We start from the raw sequence: 24393 nt of genomic DNA on the forward strand, positions 1-24393 counted from the left end.
CCAGGGCCGTGCCATGGATCTTGGCGGGGTCAGGTTGGTGGAGGACCTTTGTCTTACGGATGTTTAGTGTAAGGCCCATGCTTTCGTACGCCTCAATGAAGATGTTGACTATGTCTTGGAGTTCAATCTCTGAATGTGCGCAGTCGCAAGCGTCATTCGTGTACTGTAGCTCGACAACAGAGGTTGGGACATTCTTGGATCTGGCCTGGAGATGATGAAGGTTGAACAGGTTCCCACTGGTTCTGTTGATTAGTTCCACTCCAGTGGGGAGCTTGTTGAGTGTGAGGTGGAGTATTGCAGTGAGGAAGATCGAGAAGAGGGTTGACGCGATGATGCAGCCCTGCTTGACCCCGGTCCGGACGTGGATTGGGTCTGTGATGGATCCGTTGGTCAGGATCACGGCCTGCATGTCGTCGTGGAGCAGGCGGAGGATGGCGACAAACTTTTGGGGGCAACCGAAACGGAGGAGGACGCTCCATAGTCCCTCGCGGTTAACAGTGTCAAAGGTCTTTGTAAGGTCAAAGAAGACCATGTACAAGGGTTGGTGCTGTTCCCTGCATTTCTCTTGCAGTTGTTGCGCCGTTGTACCCCGTAGTGGACGAAATCCGCACTGTGAGTCCGGGAGAAGCTCCTCAGCCACAGGGAGCTGTACATGGCCTACAGGTTCGCGTGTTTCTTCCCCATTCTCCTTCACTGCAAGCGGGACACAGACGCGATTTTGGCCTCCTGCTGAGGTAGAGCTGGAAAGAGCACATTGCACCACAAGTTCTCTGCACCGGTGATGTTAATTAACAGCAAAATACCAGTGCTTCCTGCGCTGTCTCGGCGGGCGGCCGTTAGCCTTGGCCAGGGCTGCATACTGGAATTTCTAGGCCGTAGTTTCTAAGGTCCAGAAATTCCTTGGTATAGCGCCGGCCGGTAAGGCTGGTTTTGTTGAAAACATGGCGGCCATCTCATTTCCGGCATGGGATATAGCGGCCGCTATTTTGGTGAGGGCCATAGCGCTGCCATTGACGGCTCTAGCCTCTCAAATTTAAATAAGCAGGTCGTCGGCATGCAATGCCTGATCTGGTGCCACAACTGCTATTTTGTCCTAAATACGCACAAAAAAATGTTTGTGAAAGAGCCCCGCAGAGTTGTTGTCAGCGCTTCTTAAAGGGACACACACATCTTTCAGGTAAGTTTGGATTTCAGCTTTTGGACTGGATCTTTTACATTTTATTGAAGTAGCGGCTTGGTGCAATACATTTTAAAAGTTTTTGAAGTGTGCAGGGAGTGCTGCTGGCTGCTTGCAAGGCTTCTGATGACAAAGCAAGACCTCTGAGAAGACAGAAAATGCTGGAAATACTCAGCAGGTCAGGCAGCATCTGTGGGAAGAGAAACCGAGTTAACATTTCAGGTCAAAATGCTGCCTGACCTGCTGAGTGTTTCCAGCATTTTCTGCTTTTATTTCAGATTTCCAGCATCCGCAATATTTTGTCTCTGAAAAGACCACTTGCTCACAGTCCAAGGGGGCACATGGAGATGAAGCCGAGGCATTAAAGGGGAAAAGCTGCTCGCAGAGGGAAGAGGAAGAAGCAGAAGAGGAAGACACAGAAAGAGGAGGAAGCAGAAAGGGAAGGCGCACAAGAGGTGGAAGGAAGAATGCAACCCAGACAGCCCCTTTCTGGTTGGGATATTTGGGATCGGATCATCTGCCTGCGGTACTAGTAACCACGGCCCCAATTCCCCTTTCAACATTAGTCCCACACCTTACCTTCCTTCGGTTACTGACCATCACAGGGTCCTCTTGGGCACAATGCTGAAATAAATAACAACAACAACTTGTATTTATATAGTGCCTTTAATGTAGTGAAACGGTCCCCAGGCACTTCACAGGACTATTACGAGACAAAAAAAATTTGACACGGTGCTACCCCAGTGGCTGCAGCATGGCTGGTGGAAGGCTGCTGACTGTTAGTGGGGGATACTGAACTTGGCCTTGCTGGTCAATCTTTAGTAGCTGGTCGCTGGGAGTGTCAAATCAAGTGTTGTTTCTTCTTCTTTTTCACTCTCCTCTCCCTCTTCTTGGTCACTCACTGGCTGGACAGGCTGCATTTCTTCGGTGTGTGAAATGAGAAAGGCACAAGGGTGGTGGTGTGGTGAGGGGAGGGCAGGAAAGCAAGAGCTGCATGCTTACACCATGCACAACTTGCATATCAGAAGGGATTGTGGGATGAGGGGGAAGTGGGATGTGAGAAGGAGGATGACATATGAGGATACCAGCATTACTGTATTCTCTCAGCCCCACCGCTGGCCAAGGGCTCAGCCATGCCCCTGCCAAGAATGGCCAGCACCGGCTCTTCCAAGCGGGTGAGATGAAGCTAGGAATGGGAGGTGTGCCTCGTGTTTGGTGCAGATTATTGGGGTGAGGGGGGAGAGGGGGGGGCAGTGTGTGAGGCTGGTGGTGCAGTTAGTAGGAGACGACTTTTGAAGATCCATTTATAGACCTTGACCACTGGTCTGAGATCATGAAACTTCTTTGGACACTGGAGCCAGGTGGTGCGGGCGACATTGCTAGCAATGATCGCTTCGGCGATCTGGTCTCACATCCTTCTTTCTGGAGGGCCTCCTGGCCCCTGTGGGCAGTGGACCTCTCTTGCAGTGTGGACCTCTTGCTCAAAGCTGGAGTGCTGTATGCAAAGCCCTGGGTTCCCTTTTCCTGGCTTGCTGAGCCGGTTGAGTTATTACTGAAGCACTTTTACTAATTTTTTTACGTGCTGAAGGCAGTTCAGCTTTAAGAACTGAAGACTGCCATTTTGGAATTATTTTTTATGTTTTTTTTCATAAGGCAGTTGAACTCTAAGGGCTAAAGACTGCCTATTTTAAAATGATTTTCATTTTAGAAGGCAGTTCCCCTATAAAGGCTTGAGACTGCTTTCTAACATGAGAGGCTAGCTTTAAAACAATCCTGCCTCACTCCAGGGATGCTACGGCCACGCTATATTGGGCCTTCTGCTGAGCATATTGTCTGAAACACCGTGTTGTATGGTAGGTTCTGCACTCTGATCATTCAAATCAGCGGGCAACACCAAAATAACAGTGCTGCTTGCGCTCTTTTTACAGGCAGGGGTTAACACCGGCCAGCATTGGCACTGGCCGTTTTCCCGCATCATCAGATTTCTAGGCCTAAGAATCCAAGTTTATATTTTGGTGCATAAACAGCATCACAAGCTTACCAATACTGACATCGCAAGATCTTCGGTGTTTCTCAGAACTGTATCTCCTTCACCACTGCAAGCATCATTTTACAGAGTGTGATGAGGCAGAGAACATCTAGTTCCCAATGCTTTACTAATGCCATTCTCCAAGTGGCCACTTACAAATGCTTCAGGGGTCATGAAAAACATTATTTCTGTTAATCTCATTACCAATGGCCAGAATAAAATTTTGCGCTATTCACAGCATTCCATTCATTCAAAGTCACTGCACCAATGGTAACTTAAAATATTTATTGCAGTTCCAAGTTTAAAATAATTCTTTGGTTACAGTTGAGCATCATTGAATTATTTCTAAATCTGCACATTTCATTATTGCTCAATGTGCACAAAATGTTAAAACAATTGTTTGAGCATTTTTAGCATTGAACACCTGTAATATTTTGAACACAACAGATCAGCAAGAAACAGTGAATAACAAGCAAGCACAGGAAATGGAAGAATACTATCAGAATGGGACCAAAATCCTGAAAAGATCTCGAGATAAGAATCTAAGGAAGGAGTGAGTATGAATAAATCAAATCTGAGGTGGTGGTTACATTTTGTGCTCAAGTTAAAGATTTCAGTGTGACAGATTTGTATATTTTTTCCCACAATGTTTAAGTGTCCAGTATTCCCATGTGAGGTGTTGAATGGGAACAAGGAAAGATTCTTATCATCTTTAACCAATAAACTATGGCTACAATTTCCAGGTTTTTAAAGTACGATATTCTCTTTCAATTTTTTTCACACAAATTTCTATAAAAGGACCTTGCCTACCACAATCTTATAAGCTGTTCAATAATTGTCCACTGAAGATGATAGATGACCTGTGGGATTAATAACTTGATTTGCAGTAATCTGCACACTGGATCATGCTACAATAGTTTAAGAAAAAAAGACTTGCATTTATATCAACCTCAGGACGTAACAAAGTGCTTTACAGCCAATGAAGTACTTTTTGAAGTGTAGTTACTGTTGTCATCTCTTAGATTGTGAAATACAGCAGCACTTCAGCCACAAGGAGCCCATTTTCAGTGAGTGCTGAAGGGAGGTCACCATTACAGTCCAGCTTAAAAAAACTCAGGCATCCTTGTCAATTGTCCCTGGCTGCCTGGTACTAATGCCCTTACCTAGTGCTCCTTTGCCCCCTTCCCATTCCTTTTGTGCTCTATGCCTGGTACTTTGGCAGAATGTCCACCGCACAATGGGCAATGTGCCCAGACCAACAATTAAGTATGTAGATAGGCAGACCTTGCATTATCTGATGAGGTCAGCCCAAGTGTAAATAATGCCCATGCAGCACCAATGGCATTGACACAGTGTTCAGACTGCATTATTGACCCCACACAGTGGCTGATAAACCATTCTTCATATCAAACTTAGATAAATCGGTCCTGAATTTCCTCTTGAGTTACGCTGGCTCCTTGACATAATCTGGGTGGGCAGAAAATGAATATCAGCAGGGAGCCATTCCGCTGGTGACTCAACCTCACTACTTCCAGATTTTCCTCCAGAAGTAGCAATTGCGCATGTAATACGCATACCCAAATACAGGCAAGCATATTAGAACAGGATAAAGGAAAAAAGACTCGCATTTATATAGCGTCATTCAGGACCACCGGACGTCCCAAAGCACTTTGCAGCAAATGAAGTACTATTGAAGTGTAGTCACTGTTGCAATGTAGAAAACGCAGCAGCCAATTTATGCACAACAAGCTCCCACAAATAGCTTTGTCATAATGACCAGATAATCTGTTTTAGTGATGTTGATTGAGGGATACTTCCCGACTCTTCTTTGAAATAATGCCATAGGATCTTTTACATCCACCTGAGAGCAGACAGGGCCTCGGTTTAACATCTCAACTGAAAGACGGCACCTCTGACAGTGCAGCACACCCTTAGTACTGCACTGGAGTGTCAGCCAAGATTTTTGTGCTCAAGTCCCTGGAGTGGGACTTGAACTCACCACCTTCTGTCTCAGAGGCGAGGGTGCTACCAACTGAGCCACGGCTGACACACATATAGTGACATCATATGACGTCTTTCCCACCATTGCCAAGCTGTGGTGAAGCGCACTGCAGTAAATTCCCTGCCTCCCAATTGAGGCTGGGATCCCAGTGGCACCATTAATGGGACCAGCACTTGCACTCGGTACAGGAATGACCCTTACTCAGAGAACTTGGCTGAAGTCAGATGAAAGTCCTGCCATCATTGGGACAGAGAGGAAAATCCAAATTCGGCACTCTATCCTACTGATCTAATCAATCACAGCATCAAAGGATGATTTTTTTGGTTTCCAGATCATCTGGCACCAAGTTCCATCTTAGATTTCAATTATGTATTAAATGAAATATTTAAATCATGCATTATAATTATCTTAATTGACCTCACAAAAGCACCCTCAGCTGTACTATTGTGTAAATTCTACTTCCCACGGCAGCCATTTTTGTGGCTTCTTTGAATAACTTCACAGTTAGTGTCAGATTATGAAGAGCCTTAAACTTTTTATTTCGGCTCACTATGAACTAATTTCACTTGGTGCACTTACAGCTATCTCATAGATATTGCTTTGGGGTAAGGTAGCATAGTGGTTATGTTACTGGACTAGTAATCCAAAGGCCTGCACTAAAGATCAGGAGGTGTGAGTTCAAATTCCACCATGGCAGCTGGGGAAGTTAAATTCAGTTAATGAAATAGATCTGGAATAAAAAGCTAGTATCAGTAATGGTGACCGTGAAACTACCAGATTGACGTAAAAACCCATCTGGTTCACTAATGTCCTTTTAGGGGAGAAAATCTGTCATCCTTACCTGGTCTGGCCTATATGTGACTCTAGACCCACAGCAATGTGGTTGACTCTTAACTGCCCTCTGAAATGGCAGCTCACCACCACCTTCTCGAGGGCAATTAGGGATGGGAAATAAATCCTGGACTTGCCAGCGACACCGACATCCCAGGAGCTAATAAAAAATATATTATTTTCAAACTGTAGTTCAAGGTTTGAAAAGAGAAACACTGCATCACCCAGTACTTTCTCAAATCTTTATTACCAGCTGAGTAACCTGCTTTAGTTCTCAGAGCTAATTTTCGTAGGAACTACAAATTAATTAGAGGGGAGGCCATCTTAGACTGGGTGTTGTGTAATGACAGACGATTAATTAGCAATCTCGTTATGCGAGGCCCCTTGGGGAAGAATGACCATAATATGGTGCAATTCTACATTAGGATGGAGAATGAAACAGTTAATTCAGAGACCATGGCCCAGAACTTAAAGAAGGGTAACTTTGAAGGTATGAGGCGTGAATTGGCTAGGATAGGTTGGCGAATGATACTTAAGGGGTTGACAGTGGATGGGCAATGGCAGACATTTAGAAACTGCATGGATGAACCACAACAATTGTACATCCCTGTCTGGCATAAAAATAAAAAAGGGAAGGTGGCTCAACCGTGGCTATCAAGGGAAATCAGGAATAGTATTAAAGCCAAGGAAGTGGCATACAAATTGGCCAGAAATAGCAGCGAACCCGGGGACTGGGAGAAATTTAGAACTCAGCAGAGGAGGACAAAGGGTTTGATTAGGGCAGGGAAAATCGAGTACAAGAGGAAGCTTGCAGGGAACATTAAGACGGACTGCAAAAGTTTCTTTCGATATGTAAAGAGAAAAAGGTTAGTAAAGACAAACGTAGGTCCCCTGCAGTCAGAATCAGGGGAAGTCATAATGGGGAACAAAGAAATGGCAGACCAATTGAACAAGTACTTTGGTTTGGTATTCATTCAGGAGGACACAAACAACCTTCCGGATATAAAAGGGGTCAGAGGGTCTAGTAAGAAGGAGGAACTAAGGGAAACCCTTATTAGTCGGGAAATTGTGTTGGAGAAATTGATGGGATTGAAGGCCGATAAATCCCCAGGGCCTGATGGTCTGCATCCCAGAGTACTTAAGGAGGTGGTCTTGGAAATAGCAGATGCATTGACAGTCATTTTCCAACATTCCATAGACTCTGGATTAGTTCCTATGAAGTGGAGGGTAGCCAATGTAACCCCACTTTTTAAAAAAGGAGGGAGAGAGAAAACAGGAAATTATAGACCGGTCAGCCTGACATCGGTAGTGGGTAAAATGATGGAATTAATTATTAAGGATGTCATAGCAGCGCATTTGGAAAGAGGTGACATGATAGGTCCAAGTCAGCATGGATTTGTGAAAGGGAAATCATGCTTGACAAATCTTCTGGAATTTTTTGAGGATGTTTCCAGCAGAGTGGACAAGGGAAAACCAGTTGATGTGGTATATTTGGACTTTCAGAAGGCTTTCGACAAGGTCCCACACAAGAGATTAATGTGCAAAGTTAAAGCACATGGCATTGGGGGTAGTGTGCTGACGTGGATTGAGAACTGGTTGGCAGACAGGAAGCAAAGAGTAGGAGTAAATGGGTACTTTTCAGAATGGCAGGCAGTGACTAGTGGGGTACCGCAAGGTTCTGTGCTGGGGCCCCAGCTGTTTACATTGTACATTAATGATTTAGACGAGGGGATTAAATGTAGTATCTCCAAATTTGCAGATGACACTAAGTTGGGTGGCAGTGTGAGCTGCTATGAGGCTGCAGAGTGACTTGGATAGGTTAGGTGAGTGGGCAAATGCATGGCAGATGAAGTATAATGTGGATAAATGTGAGGTTATCCACTTTGGTGGTAAAAACAGAGGGACAGACTATTATCTGAATGGTGACAGATTAGGAAAAGGGGAGGTGCAACGAGACCTGGGTGTCATGGTACATCAGTCATTGAAGGTTGGCATGCAGGTACAGCAGGCGGTTAAGAAAGCAAATGGCATGTTGGCCTTCATAGCGAGGGGATTTGAGTACAGGGGCAGGGAGGCGTTACTACAGTTGTACAGGGCCTTGGTGAGGCCACACCTGGAGTATTGTGTACAGTTTTGGTCTTCTAACTTGAGGAAGGACATTCTTGCTATTGAGGGAGTGCAGCGAAGGTTCACCAGACTGATTCCCGGGATGGTGGGACTGACATATCAAGAAAGACTGGATCAACTGGGCTTGTATTCACTGGAGTTCAGAAGAATGAGAGGGAATCTCATAGAAACGTTTGAAATTTTGACGGATTTAGACAGGTTAGATGCAGGAAGACTGTTCCCAATGTTGGGGAAGTCTAGAAATAGGGGTCACAGTCGAAGAATAAGGAGTAAGCCATTTAGGACCGAGAGGAGGAGAAACTTCTTCACCCAGAGAGTGGTGAACCTGTGGAATTCTCTACCACAGAAAGTTGTTGAGGCCAATTCACTAAATATATTCAAAAAGGAGTTTGATGTAGTCCTTACTACTAGGGGGATCACGGGGTATGGCGAGAAAGCAGAAATGGGGTACTGAAGTTGCATGTTCAGCCATGAACTCATTGAATGGCGGTACAGGCTCGAATGGCTGAATAGCTGACTCCTGCACCTATTTTCTATGTTTCTATGTTAACTCGTATTATTATTGGATTGGTTAGCAATAAAAACAGAGCAACTTATACAGCACCTTTATCGTACTGGAACATCCCAAGGTACTTTACAAAGAATGGTAATGGGGGAGGGGGCAGTGTAACACTGAGCAGGAGGTGGGTGAAGAAGGTTAAGAGAGCCAGCCAAAAGGCAAGTCAATAAAGTAAGTTTTGAGGATGCTTTTGAAGGTAGTAAGAGATTCTGCAAGGCGGCGATCATTTAGGCTCACTGCACATCTGGCAGTATCCTGGTTCTTGGTAGCACTTGTAATTAATGACTATATCCTCGAATCTTTAACAAACAAACATAAGAACATAAAAATAGGAGCTGGTGTCGGCCATTCAGCCCTTTGAGCCGGCTCTGTCATTTTAAGATCATGGCTGATCTTCTACCTCAACTGCATCATCCCATCGTATCCCCATATCCCTTCATTCCCTCAGTGCCCAAAAATCTATCGCTCCCTGTGTTGAATATACTCATTGCCCTAAGAACATAAGAATTAGGAACAGGAGTAGGCCATCTAGCCCCTCGAGCCTGCTCCGCCATTCAAAAAGATCATGGCTGATCTGGCCGTGGACTCAGCTCCACTTCCTCGCCCGCTCCCCATACCCCTTAATTCACTTCTTGTTTAAAAAATTATCTATCTGTGATTTGAATACATTCAATGAGCTAGCCTCAACTGCTTCCCTGGGCAGAGAATTCCACAGATTCACAACCCTCTGGGAGAAGAAATTCCTTCTCAACTCGGTTTTAAATTGGCTCCCCCGTATTTTGAGGCTGTGCCCCCTAGTTCTAGTCTCCCCCACCAGTGGAAACAACCTCTCTGCCTCTATCTTGTCTATCCCTTTCATTATTTTAAATGTTTCTATAAGATCACCCCTCATCCTTCTGAACTCCAACGAGTAAAGACCCAGTCTGCTCAATCTATCATCATAAGGTAACCCCCTCATCTCCGGAATCAGCCCAGTGAATCGTCTCTGTACCCCCTCCAAAGCTAGTATATCCTTCCTTAAGTAAGGTGACCAAAACTGCACGCAGTATTCCAGGTACAGCCTCACCAATACCCTGTACAGTTGCAGCAGGACATCCTTGCTTTTGTACTCTATCCCTCTTGCAATGAAGGCCAACATTCCATTCGCCTTCCTGATTACCTGCTGTACCTGCAAACTAACTTTTTGGGATTCATGCACAAGGACCCCCAGGTCCCTCTGCACCGCAGCATGTTGTAATTTCTCCCCATTCAAATAATATTCCCTTTTACTGTTTTTTTTTTCCAAGGTGGATGACCTCACATTTTCCGACATTGTATTCCATCTGCCAAATCTTAGCCCATTCGCTTAACCGATCTAAATCTCTTTGCAGCCTCTCTGTGTCCTCTACACAACCCACTTCCCCACTAATCTTTGTGTAATCTGCAAATTTTGTTACACTACACTCTGTCCCCTCCACCAGGTCATCTGTGTATATTGTAAACAGTTGTGGTCCCAGCACCGATCCCTGTGGCACACCACTAACCACCGATTTCCAACCTGAAAAGGACCCATTTATCCCAACTCTCTGCTTTCTGTTCGCCAGCCAATTCTCTATCCATACTAATACATTTCCGCTGACCCCGCGTACCTTTATCTTCTGCAGTAATCTTTTGTGTGGCACCTTATCGAATGCCTTTTGGAAATCTAAATACACCACATCCATCGGTACACCTCTATCCACCATGCTCGTTATATCTTCAAAGAATTCCAGTAAATTAGTTAAACATGATTTCCCCTTCATGAATCCATGCTGCGTCTGCTTGATTGCACTATTCCTATCCAAATATCCCGCTATTTCTTCCATAATGATAGCTTCAAGCATTTTTCCCACGACAGATGTTAAACTAACCGGCCTTTTGTTACCTGCCTTTTGTCTGCCCCCTTTTTTAAACAGACGCGTTACATTAGCTGCTTTCCAATCCACTGGTACCTCCCCAGAGTCCAGAGAATTTTGGTAGATTATAACCAATGCATCTGCCATCTCTTTTAATATCCTGGGATGCATTTCATCAGGACCAGGGGACTTGTCTACCTTGAGTCCCATTAGCCTGTCCAGCACTACCTCCCGAGTGATAGTGATTGTCTCAAGGTCCTCCCTTCCCACATTCCCGTGACCAGCAATTTTTGCCATGGTCTTTGCGTCTTCCACTGTGAAGACCGAAGCAAAATAATTGTTTCAGGTCTCAGCCATTTCCACATTTCCCATTACTAAATCCCCCTTCTCATCTTCTAAAGGACCAACATTTACTTTAGTCACTCTTTTCCTTTTTATATATCGGTAAAAGCTTTTACTATCTGTTTTTATGTTTTGCACAAGTTTACTTTCATAATCTATCTTTCCTTTCTTTATTGCTTTCTTAGTCATACTTTGCTGTCGTTTAAAATTTTCCCAATCTTCTAGTTTCCCACAAGCCTTGGCCAACTTATACGCATTGGTTTTTAATTTGATACTCTCCTTTATTTCCTTGGTTATCCACGGCTGATTATCCCTTCTCTTACCACCCTTCTTTTTCACTGGAATATATTTTTGTTGCGCACTATGAAAGAGCTCCTTAAAAGTCCTCCACTGTTCCTCAATTGTGCCACCGTTTACTCTATGTTGCCAGTCTACTTTAGCTAACTCTGCCCTCATCCCACTGTAATCCCCTTTGTTTATGCATAGTATGCTCGTTTGAGACACTACTTCCTCGCCCTCAATCTGTCTGAGCATCCACAGTCTTCTGGTGTAGAGAGCTGCAAAGATTCACAACCCTCTGAGTGGAAAAAACTTCTCCTCGACTCAGTCCAAAATGGCTGACAATTGTCTCCTTTGTGTTTCACCATATTGTACAGTATCTGTAACATTGAATTTTCCTTGCATCTCCCCCTCTGTCATCTGCTTTACTGCAACAACACAGACTCATAAGGTGCAGGCTGATGATCTGGTTCATCATTCAATCTGTGTGGGGCACCTAACTAATGTTCCTGGTGAGTCTCTGATACTCGAGATGCTTTGAAATGATCTCCTCTTTCAGGCGTCGGACTTAGGGCCTTGAACTCCCTGTATTAGCAACCATGTTCACAAATTGTCTGGAATCACTTCCTGTTATGTCTATAATGTACTTATGAATGACTCCACAAGGCAATGTGTTGTACTTTAACTGTAGTGACCTTGGTTCTTTATTCCAAACACCAGAGTGTTGTGCAAGCATGGTGTGCAGCCTTTTATACAGGGCCCTGCCACCAGGGCAGGAAACCCCCGGTTTCCACCAGTTGCACCCTCTAGTGGTGCCAGCATGTATGTACACAGTGTGAACCTTATTGATAGTACATCAGGTAAACAAGTCTCCATCTTATACAATCTCACAGTGACTACACATAGAGTACATCCATAGTCAGCATATACAACATCACTCTCCCCCAAGTCCTTTGTGCCAATTACCTTTGCACTATGTGCTCTGGCTTAGCTCTCCCCAGACTTAAATGCCAATAGCCCTTGCACCTAGGCTGTGCTTTGGCTTGGCCCTCTCCCTGTTAACCCCCAAGTCCTTTTGCCACAACGTTGGTGGTGTTTATCAGATTGGATAGTTCGATGATGCGGTGAAGGTTCCTGTGGGTTCTGGGTGTGATCCATGTGTGTGTCCATGGCTACAGACATCCATTTCCCCCTCCCACAGCGAGATCATGCAGCTGTCCTGTTGCACTGCATCTGATCCTGTATGTTAATGTAAGTACAAAGAAAGGAAGGAAAAAAAAATTCAGTTTGCATCGTGGCACCTTGGTTCCGTGACTTACATTCGTTACGTTTTATGGTTGTGCGCCAGGTTGGGTAGATTGCATTCATGGTTTAGTCATGCTCGGTACTGAGGTAGCAGTACAGGTATGTGAGGACGCTAGTTCCAGAGCAACCGGATGGGGTCTGAGTCGTCTGATGGCAGCGTTGCGCCCCCTGCTAGCAGGGTGGGCTTGGTTCGTTCACCGAGTCAGAACTCCGGGCCTTTGCCATTGCCTAGTGGTGGGCAGAGCCACAGATGTGTGTGGCCTCCCTGTCCTCCTTTGAGGGCTGCAGAGCCTTCTGCCTGCTCTCTAACTGTGTTGGGAACCTGGCTGTTCCAGGTCCCATTTGGGGAACTCGTTGGTTCTGACCTTTCGCTCCCGGACATGGCTGAGGTAGTGACTGGGTCTGGGGGCTGCGCCGTCTCCACCCGGGTGGTGGGCAACGGCGGCCGACTGCACCTATTGACGCCGTTTTCGTTTCCAGGTCCGTGACGAATGGTGCCATCGGGTGCCTGCAACATGGGATAGACCAAGGGCAGGGTATCAAGCTCCGTGCCTTTACCCTCCCGAATTCGCTCGCTTGCTGCTCGAGGGGACACTATATTCCCGACATCTCGCAACAACATTTTATTCTTTATATTAGGACTGGTACCGACATCTCGCAATAACATTTTGTTCACAATCTTAATCGGTTCGTTACATTGATTGCCATGCATACAATGTCTCTTTTAAGAGAACCCTGCTGGCTTTACCCCAATCAAATCCTTTGTTGAACCCCACGTGTTGGTCCCTCAGCTTTGCACCTCGTGATGTTGCCATGGCCATTTTCTTTTCAGCCACGCTGCTCCTTGCAGCAGCAGGAACACCATCTTGCCTCGGTCCTCAAGGTCAACTGCCTTGATCCTTCTCACCCGCGATTCTGCCACAAACGCTGGAAGGGTACCTGTGATTTTGATCTTCCTCCCCAGGAGTCCTGCCACTGGAGCCGGGAAGGTATTTTTAGATCGTTCCGGTCGTATCATTGCCACACAGTCGTGATGGACGGCCTGTGCCTCAGTTGCTGCTCCATTTTGTTCTCTGGTGCCTGGCCCAAGCGAAGGTGAGGTTTTGCTCTGCCTCTGAGCACGGAGGATTGCTGGACTGAAGAGGTCTTCCCATTTCCATTGGATCTTTCCCATCCACCTTCTTCCGAGTCGCATTGGGCCATCACCTGCAACAATTCACAGAGGTAACTTATGCACCACGCCATTATGGATTGCACTTACATCTGCACGACCAAGGACTGTGATAAGCTCCTTGGTATAGGTGCGCAACTTTTCCTGTACTGGAGCCAGCTTGGGTCGTTTTTCGTTCCACAGCCTCTCGAAGGCATCCTGGCTCATCACTGACTTGTTCGCTCCTGTGTCCACTTCCATGAAGACTGGAATGCCATTTATCTCGACTTCCATCTTCACTGGAGGACAATCGGTGGCACAGGTATACACTCCATACACTTCTTCTTGGGGCTGAGCTGCCTCTCTGGCCAAATCATCATACTCCCCGCTGGATTCAAAGTCATCGACTGACACCTCTGCTAGACGGTGAGTCGTATTTCTTTACACATGCGCTGGAGGTGGCCTTCGTGTTACAGGTTTTGCATATGTACTCCGCAAACGGACACTGGTGAGCCCTATGGTTTCCTCCGCAACGCCAGCATGGTGCTACTCGATTAGCACCCCTCGGCGGACTTTGAGTTCTGGAACCCTGAGGTCTGTGCTCTCTGCCCTGGGCAGAGCCACGTTCTACAGTCTTGCCTGTGAAAGGCACCATTCTGTGTACAGTACTGCCGGGTTTGAGTCCACAGGCTGAATGATTTGCTTGGTGCTGCAGGTCAAGGTCATGAATGCCTGACTGCTGCTGATGGCTTTCTGCAGGTTGACTGTGGTGTCGACAGATAGTATCTTGTAAAGGAGGCCCTCGTGGCTAATTCCTATAACGAAGATGTCTCTCAATGCTTCGTTGAGGTGTGTGCCAAAATCACACGGTGCCGCAAGTCTCCTGAGGTCGGCAGCATATTTTGCAATCTCCTGGCCCTCAGGTCTGCAGTGCGTGTAGAATCTGTGCCTGACCATGAGGATGCTCCACTTTGGTTTAAGTTGGTCGTGAATTAGTTCAGTCAGCTCATCGTATATCTTATCCTTGGCCTTCTTGGATGCCAGCAAGTCCCTGACGAGGCGGTCGACCTCGGGCCCACAACTGGTCAGCAGTGTAGCCTTGCGCTTCTCCGCCAATGCGTCCGTCCCCCCTGCCAGGTCATTTGCCATGAAATATAGCTCAAGCCTTTCCGTGAAGGCATCCCAATCATCATCCTCTGCGAAGTCTTTTTGTGTGCCAAAGGTAGACATAATATCGCGTGGAAGTCCTTATTCTCGTCGCCAGTTATTATGTTTGTACTGTACCGATGAATGACTCCACGAGGCAATGTGTTGTACTCAAACTGCCGGGACCTTGGTCCTTTATTTCAAACTCCAGAGTGCTGTGCAAGCATGGTGCGCAGCCTTTTATACAGCGCTCTGCCACCAGGGCAGGAAACCCCCAGTCTCCACCAGTTGCAGCCTCTAGTGGTGCCAGCATGTATGTACACGGTGTGAACCTTATTGATAGTACATCAGGTAAACAAGTCTCCATCTTATACAATCTCACAGTGACGACACATAGAGTATATCCATAGTCAGCATATACAACACTTCCAGTAAACAATCTCCTAAGATTAAATGTTGCATTTCTTAATAATCCATTACATTTCTCCCTCTCCTTACAATGTCACTACAGGTGCTGCGCCTAAAATTCGGAACTCTCGGGACTGAGGCAGTTCCAGATTCCGGGCTTTTCCGGACTTGGAATCCAGAGCCCAGGTTCGGGGATTTCTGGATTTCGGAACGTCAGAAGGGGGGGTGGGTGGGGAGGGGGATTCCCACCGTGGAGCTGTTCAGGCTGTCTGGCTCCGCCGAGAAGACCGTCGGGCCGAGGAGGTCGTCGGGTGGGACCCCGCCGAGGAGGTCATCAGGCGGGCCAGCCCCACCGAGCAGGTCGTCGGGCCAGCCGGGGCCCCGTCGAGGAGGTCGTTGTCGGGAGGGGCCCCGGCGAGGATCTGTTGGCCGGGGCCCCACCAAGGAGGTGTTTGGGTGGACTGGCCCTGCCGAGGAGGACGTCGGGCGGACGTGCCCCGCCGAGGAGCTGTTAGCAGGGCCGGTCCGCCCGACGACGTCCTCGGCAGGTGCTCAGGCGGGCCCCGCCAAGGAGGTCGTCGGGCAGGCCGGCAAGGAGGCCCCGAGCTAAGGGCAGTGGCGAGCAGCGGCAAGGTGGGGACCCGAGGTCAGCAGGTTCATCTGGTCCAGATTCCGGAACATTTTACGCATTCCGGACGACCATGCCACTGATCGTCCCGGATTCCGGAACATTCCGGATTCCGGAACTCCAGATTCTCAACGCTGCACCTGTATATTGTCCATTTCTCCATAATGACAGTCATTAACTTTCTGTAACCTTTTAAATTTCTGCCTCTATGTTTCTAACATCCAGTCATAAGTTGTGAGAATCACGGACTTTGCAGAATCATTATCCACACTGACCACCAGATCTACACAAAGTAAATGCTTCACCACCAAATGATAATACCAGTCTTTCTCCCTATTCCTTTTATCCTACTTGCTTCACAACACAAAAGCTTGAAGAATCTGTCTATCATACTGCTTTAAAATGTAGAATAATATTTGATTTTCTAAAATTAATATGCGCACAGTAAAGGCTTTTGATCAACTGAAAGCTCACCTGTCTCGTAGTTGATAAACCTTTGTTTGCCAGTTCAAATGCATGCTGGTTTTCTTTTGTTCGATTTTTTGCTGCACAAAGCCTCCTCATTCTGGCACCAGCCTTTCTTTTCAGTTTGTATCTACGCTGATGCCCGTTTTAGGAGAATATTGCTGAAAAATAGCTCAATTTTTCTTTGAAGCTCCCAATTCTAAACCAACAACTTTAGCATGGAACACCTGTGACCAATTAAATGGTTCAAACAATTTTCTGCAAACATTTATTGGCGGAGTTATTTTGTATGAAACCCCATTACATACGCCTAAAATCAAATTCATACCATAACAAATACATGAAAATTGCATAACTCTGCAAAACTAATTTTCCCTGCAAGCTTCTCTGAAACCTCGGGATTTATTCCCACTTTATTCTCAGAGCTTTGATTTTTCAACTAGGCGAGGGAATTGCAACTGCCGTTGATTAAATTCTGCACATCTGGGAAAGAGAAAGATGGAAGTTGCAATTTACACCCATTTCTTTTATAACTCCGATAATCAAAGTGCACGGTCACAAGCCATGTCAACATGACAATCAGGCCACTCTCCAGATTCTGGGCTATCTCTAATTAATGCCACAGGAGAACTATCAGTATTCTTGAAATTATAGTGCCTCGTTGAGCACAGCTTGGAGTCTTTCTTGCAGCCCTCCAGTCAATACTGTGCTCCATTCTGCAGTTCATAAAGAGGAATGTAGTCCAACCTCACTAAAGTTACACTGATCTGGGTATGACAATTAAAAAATGTATTTTGCTATGTATTTTGTCAACCATATTTTTTTTTAATTTAAATTGGAATTTCCAAAAGCATAAACTAAGTTATAAAACAAATAACAAGATTCTTTCCAATGTAACTATCCCTCCTCATCCTTCTGCAGCCTTTGACACAGTTGATCACTTCATTCTCCTCCATGCCTCTCCACCATTGTCTAGCTTGGTGGGATCACACTCACTTGGCTTCATTCTTATCTATCTAATCGTAGCCAGAAAATCTCCTGCAATGGCTTCTCTTCCCGCATCGTTGCCTCTGGTGTCCCCCAAGGATCTATCCTTGGCCCCCTCCTATTTACATAAGAACAACATAAGAACATAAGAACATAAGAATTAGGAACAGGAGTCGGCCATCTAGCCCCTCGAGCCTGCTCCGCCATTCAACAAGATCATGGCTGATCTGGCCGTGGACTCAGCTCCACTTACCCGCCCGCTCCCCGTAACCCTTAATTCCCTTATTGGTTAAAAATCTATCTATCTGTGACTTGAATACATTCAATGAGCTAGCCTCTACTGTTTCCTTGGGCAGAGAATTCCACAGATTCACAACCCTCTGGAAGAAGAAATTCCTTCTCAACTCGGTTTTAAATTGGCTCCCCCGTATTTTGAGGCTGTGCCCCCTAGTTCTAGTCTCCCCGACCAGTGGAAACAACCTCTCTGCCTCTATCTTGTCTATCACTTTCATTATTTTAAATGTTTCTATAAGATCACCCCTCATCCTTCTGAACTCCAACGAGTAAAGATCCAGTCTGCTTAATCTATCATCATAAGGTAACCCCCTCATCTCTAGAATCAGCCTAGTGAATCGTCTCTGTACCCCCTCCAAAGCTAGTACATCCTTCCTTAAGTAAGGTGACCAAAACTGCACGCAGTACTCCAGGTGCGGCCTCACCAATCCCCTATACAGTTGCAGCAGGACCTACCTGCTTTTGTACTCCATCCCTCGCGCAATGAAGACCAACATTCCATTCGCCTTCCTGATTACCTGCTGCACCTGCAAACTAACTTTTTGGGATTCATGCACAAGGACCCCCAGGTCCCTCTGCACCGCAGCATGTTGTAATTTCTACCCATTCAAATAATATTCCCTTTTACTGTTTTTTTTCCCAAGCTGGATGACCTCACACTTTCCGACATTGTATTCCATCTGCCAAACCTTAGCCCATTCGCTTAACCTATCTAAATCTCTTTGCAGCCTCTCTGTGTCCTCTATACAACCCACTTTCCCACTAATCTTTGTGTCATCTGCAAATTTTGTTACACTACACTCTGTCCCCTCTTCCAGGTCATCTATGTATATTGTAAACAGTTGTGGTCCCAGCACCGATCCCTGTGGCACACCACTAACCACCGATTTCCAACCCGAGAAGGACCCATTTATCCCGACTCTCTGCTTTCTGTTCGCCAGCCAATTCTCAATCCATGCTAATACATTTCCTCTGACTCCGCGTACCTTTATCTTCTGCAATAACCTTTTGTGTGGCACCTTATCGAATGCCTTTTGGAAATCTAAATACACTACATCCATCGGCACACCTCTATCCACCATGCTCGTTATATCCTCAAAGAATTCCAGTAAATTCGTTAAACATGATTTCCCCTTCATGAATCCATGCTGCGTCTGCTTGATTGCACTATTCCTATCTCGATGTCCCGCTATTTCTTCCTTAATAGTTTCAAGCATTTTCCCCACTACAGATGTTAAACTAACCGGCCTATAGTTACCTGCCTTTTGTCTGCCCCCTTTTTTAAACAGAGGCGTTACATTAGCTGCTTTCCAATCCGCTGGTACCTCCCCAGAGTCCAGAGAATTTTGGTAGATTATAACGAATGCATCTGCTATAACTTCCGCCATCTCTTTGAATACCCTGGGATGCATTTCATCAGGACCAGGGGACTTGTCTACCTTGAGTCCCATTAGCCTGTCCAGCACTACCCCCCTAGTGATAGTGATTGTCTCAAGGTCCTCTCGTCCCACATTACTGTGACCAGCAATTTTTGCCGTGGTTTTTGTGTCTTCCACTGTGAAGACCGAAGCAAAATAATTGTTTCAGGTCTCAGCCATTTCCACATTTCCCATTATTAAATCCCCCTTCTCATCTTCTAAGGGACCAACATTTACTTTCGTCACTCTTTTCCTTTTTATATATCTGTAAAAGCTTTTACTATCTGTTTTTATGTTTTACGCAAGTTTACCTTCGTAATCAATCTTTCCTTTCTTTATTGCTTTCTTAGTCATTCTTTGCTGTTGTTTAAAATGTTCCCAATCTTCTATTTTCCCACTAACCTTGGCCACCTTATACGCATTGGTTTTTAATTTGATACTCTCCTTTATTTCCTTGGTTATCCACGGCTGGTTATCCCTTCTCTTGCTGCCCTTCTTTTTCACTGGAATATATTTTTGTTGCGCACTATGAAAGAGCTCCTTAAAAGTCCTCCACTGTTCCTCAATTGTGCCACCGTTTAGTCTGTGTTTCCAGTCTACTTTAGCCAACTCTGCCCTCATCCCACTGTTGCCCCCTTTGTTTAAGCATAGTACACTCGTTTGAGACACTACTTCCTCACCCTCAATCTGTATTACAAATTCAACCATACTGTGATCACTCATTCCGAGAGGATCTTTTACTAGGAGATCGTTTATTATTCCTGTCTCATTACACAGGACCAGATCTAAGATAGCTTGCTCCCTTGTAGGTTCTCATCTATATGGTGCTCCTTGGCGATATCATCCGACAAAACAGAGGCAGTTTCCACATGTACGCTGACGACACCCAGCTCTACCTCTCCACCACTTCTCTTGACCCCTGCTTGGTATCTAAATTGTCAGATTGCTCGTCCGACATCCAGTACTGGATGAGCAGAAATTTTCTTCAATTAAATATTAGGAAAACTGAAGCCACTATCTTTGGTCCCCGCCACAAACTGCGTTCCCTAACCACCGACTCCATCCCTCTCCCTAGCATCAATTTGAGGGTGAACAAGACTGTTCGCAACCTAGGTGTCATATTTGACCCTGAAATGAGTTTCCAGCCACATACCTGCGGCATAGCTAAAACCGCCTTTTTCCATCTCCGTAACATTGCCCACCTCCGCCCCTGCCTCAGCTCTTCTGCTGCTGAAACCCTCATTCATGCCTTTGTTACCTCTGGACTTGACTACTCCAACTCACTCCTGGCTGGCCTCCTGTTATGTATTTAACCCTATGTAACCTGCAAGGGATCCCAGCATCCCTTGGGAGCACAGAATATAAGCAGACCACCCACGAGGTACCTGCATTCTGGAATCTTATTAAAGGAGCTAAGGTCACACTTGCTCATTGCACACAGTACTCAGTCTCACCCTTTATTATGAGTGTACCAATTGACGACGAGGTGACGAACAACCGCGCGAAAATGCAAAGAACAGTCGGCATCCTGGAAAAGTTCTCAGAAGGGGACAATTGGGAGGCCTTCGTGGAGAGGCTCGACCAATACGTCCTGGCCAACGAGCTGGAAGGGGACGAGAAGGCTACCAAATGAAGGGCGATCCTCCTAACTGTCTGTGGGGCAACAACCTATGACCTCATGAAGAATCTCCTGGCCCCGGCAAAAACAACAGAGAAATCCTACGAAGAATTGTGTAAGCTGGTCCGGGAGCACCTAAATCCTAAGGAAAGCGTTCTGATGGCGAGATATCGGTTCTACACGTGTCAATGATTGGAGGGCCAGGAAGTGGCGAGCTATGTCGCCGAACTAAGGTGCTTCGCAGGACATTGTGAGTTTGGGGGATTCCTAGAACAAATGCTCAGAGACTTTTTTATACTGGGCATTGGACATGAGACAATACTTAGCAAACTGTTGACTGTAGAAACTCCGAATCTAAGTAAAGCCATCACCATAGCCCAAGCATTTATGTCCACAAGTGACAACACCAAGCAGATTTCGCAGAATAAATAAGTTTTGGTCAGTACTGTGCATAAAATAACGTCAATCTCGAGCAAAAATGTACATGGCAGAATGTACACGCTGGCTGCTGCGGCCCAACTTCAGATAACCCAGAGTCCGCTATCAATTGTTACTGCGAGGCAGTTAACACCCTATTGGCGCTGCAGAGGTGATCATCGGCCTGATCAATGCCGTTTTAAGCACCATTCGTGCAATGGTTGCAGAACAATGAGACACCTCCAATGAATGTGCAGGCGAGCTGCAAACCCTGCAAACCACCACATTGCAGAGGAAGATCGATCTACTGTGGATCAGGCTGAATTAGAGACTCGTACTGAGGAGGCAGAAGCGTACAGGGTACACACATTCACTACGAAATGTCCACCAATAATGTTGAAAGTTGAACTGAACGGTATTCCAGTATCTATGGAGTTGGACACTGGGCAAGTCAGTCCATAATGAGTATCAAGGCCTTCGACATGCTGTGGGGCAAAAAGGCACACTGGCCCAAGCTCAGCCCCATTCAGTTCAAATTAAAGACTTACACCAAGGAATTAATCCCTGTAATTGGCAGTACAGAAGTCAAAGTCTCCTACGAAGGAGCAATACACAAACTCCCGCTGTGGATTGTACCAGGGGATGGCCCCACGTTGTTCGGCAGAAGCTGGCTGGGAAAAATCCGCTGGAACTGGGATGACATCCGAACGCTCTCATCCGTCGACGACGCCTCATGTGCAAGTTCCCATCATTGTTCGAGCCAGGCATTGGAAGCTTCTCGGGGGCGAAAGTGCAGATCCATTTGGTTCCCGGTCCACGACCCATCCACCACAAGGCACGGGCGGTGCCATATATGATGCGAGAAAAAGTGGAAATTGAGCTGGACAGGCTGCAGCAAGAAGGCATCATTGCGCCGGTGGAGTTCAACGAGTGGGCCAGTCCGATTGTTCCGGTTCTCAAAGGCGACGGCATGGTCAGAAGTTGTGGGGACGATAAAGTAACGATTAACCATTTTTCGCGACAGGAGCAGTACCCGCTACCCAAGGCAGATGACCTATTTGCGACCCTGGCTGGAGGAAAGACGTTCACCAAGCTGGACCTGACCTCGGCCTACTTGACACAGGAGCTGGAGGAGTCTTCGAAAGGCCTCACCTGCATCAACACACACAAAGGTCTGTTCATCTATAACCGGTGCCCGTTCGGGATTCAGTCGGCCGCGGCGATCTTCCAGCAGAACATGGAGAGCCTGCTGAAGTCGGTTCCTTGCACAGTTGTATTCCAGGACGACATATTGGTTACAGGTTGGGACACCATGGAGCACTTGAAGAATCTGGAAGAGGCTCTTAGTTGGTTGGATCGCGTGGGGCTCAGGTTGAAACGCTCGAAGTGTGTTTTCCTGGCACCGGACGTCGAATTCTTGGGAAGGAGAATCGCAGCAGACGGCATTCGACCCACCGACGCCAAGACGGAGGCCATCAAGAACGCGCCGCGACCACAGAACGTGACGGAGCTGCGGTTGTTCTTGGGACTCCTTAACTATTTCAGTAATTTCCTACCTGGGTTAAGCACCCTGCTAGAACCCCTACATGCGCTGCTGCGCAAGGGAGACGACTGGGTATGGGGGAATTTACAAGAGGCTGCCTTTCAGAAAGCCAGAAATCTGTTGTATTCCAACAAACTGCTTGTCCTGTACAACCCTTTGTAAAAGATTAGTGCTGGCTTGCGATGCGTCGTCAAACGGGGTCGGGTGTGTGTTACAACAGGCTAATGAATCGGGGATTTTGCAACCGGTCGCTTATGCGTCCAGGAGTTTGTCCAAGGTCGAAAGGGCCTACAGCATGATTGAAAAAGAGGCTCTGGCGTGCGTCTACGGGGTAAAAAAAATGCACCAGTACTTATTTGGTCTCAAGTTTGAGCTTGAAACTGACCACAAGCCACTCGTATCGCTGTTCTCTGAGAGCAAAGGGATTAATACCAATGCCTCTGCCCACATCCAAAGATAGGCGCTCATGCTGTCGGCATACAACTATGTATTCCGCCACAGACCGGGCACAGACAACTGCGCAGATGCTCTCGGTCGGCTGCCGTTGCCCACCACCAGGCTGGAAATGGCACAGCCAGCGGACTTGCTCATGGTCATGGACGCATTCGAGAATGAGAAGTCCCCCGTTACGGCCCGCCAGATCAGGACCTGGACCAGCCAGGATTCTTTACTGTCCTTGATAAAAATGTGTCCTCCATGGGAGCTGGTGCTGTGTCCCAGTGGAAATGCAGAAGGCGATTAAGCCGTTCCACAGACACAAAGACGAGTTGTCCCTGCAGGCGGACTGTCTATTGTGGGGCAGTCGCATGGTCTTGCCCAAGAAAGGCAGAGACACATTCATATGTGAACTGCACAGCATCCACCCAGCTATCATAATGATGAAAGTCAATGCCAGATCCCAGATGTGGTGGCCCGGCATCGACTCAGATTTAGAGTCATGCGTGCGCCAATGCAACACTTGCTCTCACCTGAGCAATGCACCCAGAGAGGCCCCGCTGTTTGTGGTTGTGGCCCTCAAAACCGTGGTCGAGAATCAAAATGTTTTTGGTTGTCGTGGACGCTTACTCAAAATGGATTGAATGCGCAATAATGTTTGAAAGCACGTTCACGGCCACCATTGAAAGCCTACGAGCCATGTTTGCCACGCACGGCTTGCCTGATGTCCTAGTCAGCGACAATGGGCCGTGCTTCACCAGTGCTGAATTCAAGGAATTCATGACCCGCAATGGGATCAAACACGTCACATCTGCCCCGTTCAAGCCCGCATCCAACGGCCAGGCAGAACGGGCAATTCAGACCATCAAGCAAAGCTTGAAACGGGTGTTGGAAGGCTCCCCGCAGACCCGGTTGTCCCGAGTGCTGCTCAGTTACTGCACCAGACCCCACTCACTCACCGGGGTTCCCCCAGCTGAGCTGCTCATGAAAAGGGTGCTTAAAACAAGGCTCTCTCTTGTCCACCCTGATCTCCATGATCACGTGGAGGGCAAGCGATATCAACAAAGTGTGTACCATGACTGCGCAAATTTGTCACGCGATATTGAGATCAATGATCCTGTGTTTGTGCTCAATTATGGACCTGGTCCCAAATGGCTTGCTGGCACGGTCACAGCCAAAGAGGGGAGTGGGTTGTTTCAGATCAAATTGGCCAATGGACAAACGCACAGAAAACATTTGGACCAAATCAAATTGCGGTTCACCAACAGCTATGAACAACCCGAAGAGGATACCGCCAACTTTGACCCTCCAACACACACACACAAGTGGTAACTGATATCATGGTTGACCACAAAACCA

The 24393-nt window shown here is 46.7% G+C and overlaps 1 protein-coding gene across 8 annotated transcripts in view; it reads left to right on the plus strand.

Moving 5' to 3' along the window:
* The window catches only part of LOC139273219 (protein sel-1 homolog 1-like), a 125727-nt gene that overhangs the window by 44746 nt on the left and 56588 nt on the right, over positions 1–24393 (plus strand). For all 8 annotated transcript variants that reach the window (XM_070889824.1, XM_070889831.1, XM_070889828.1 and 5 more), the window contains exon 4: positions 3654–3759. In XM_070889824.1, the coding sequence (XP_070745925.1) occupies positions 3654–3759 (106 nt within the window). The remainder of the gene's footprint in view (positions 1–3653; positions 3760–24393) is intronic.

The sequence above is a fragment of the Pristiophorus japonicus genome, chromosome 9 (assembly GCF_044704955.1).
Source record: "Pristiophorus japonicus isolate sPriJap1 chromosome 9, sPriJap1.hap1, whole genome shotgun sequence".
NCBI classification, from domain to species: Eukaryota; Metazoa; Chordata; class Chondrichthyes; family Pristiophoridae; genus Pristiophorus; species Pristiophorus japonicus.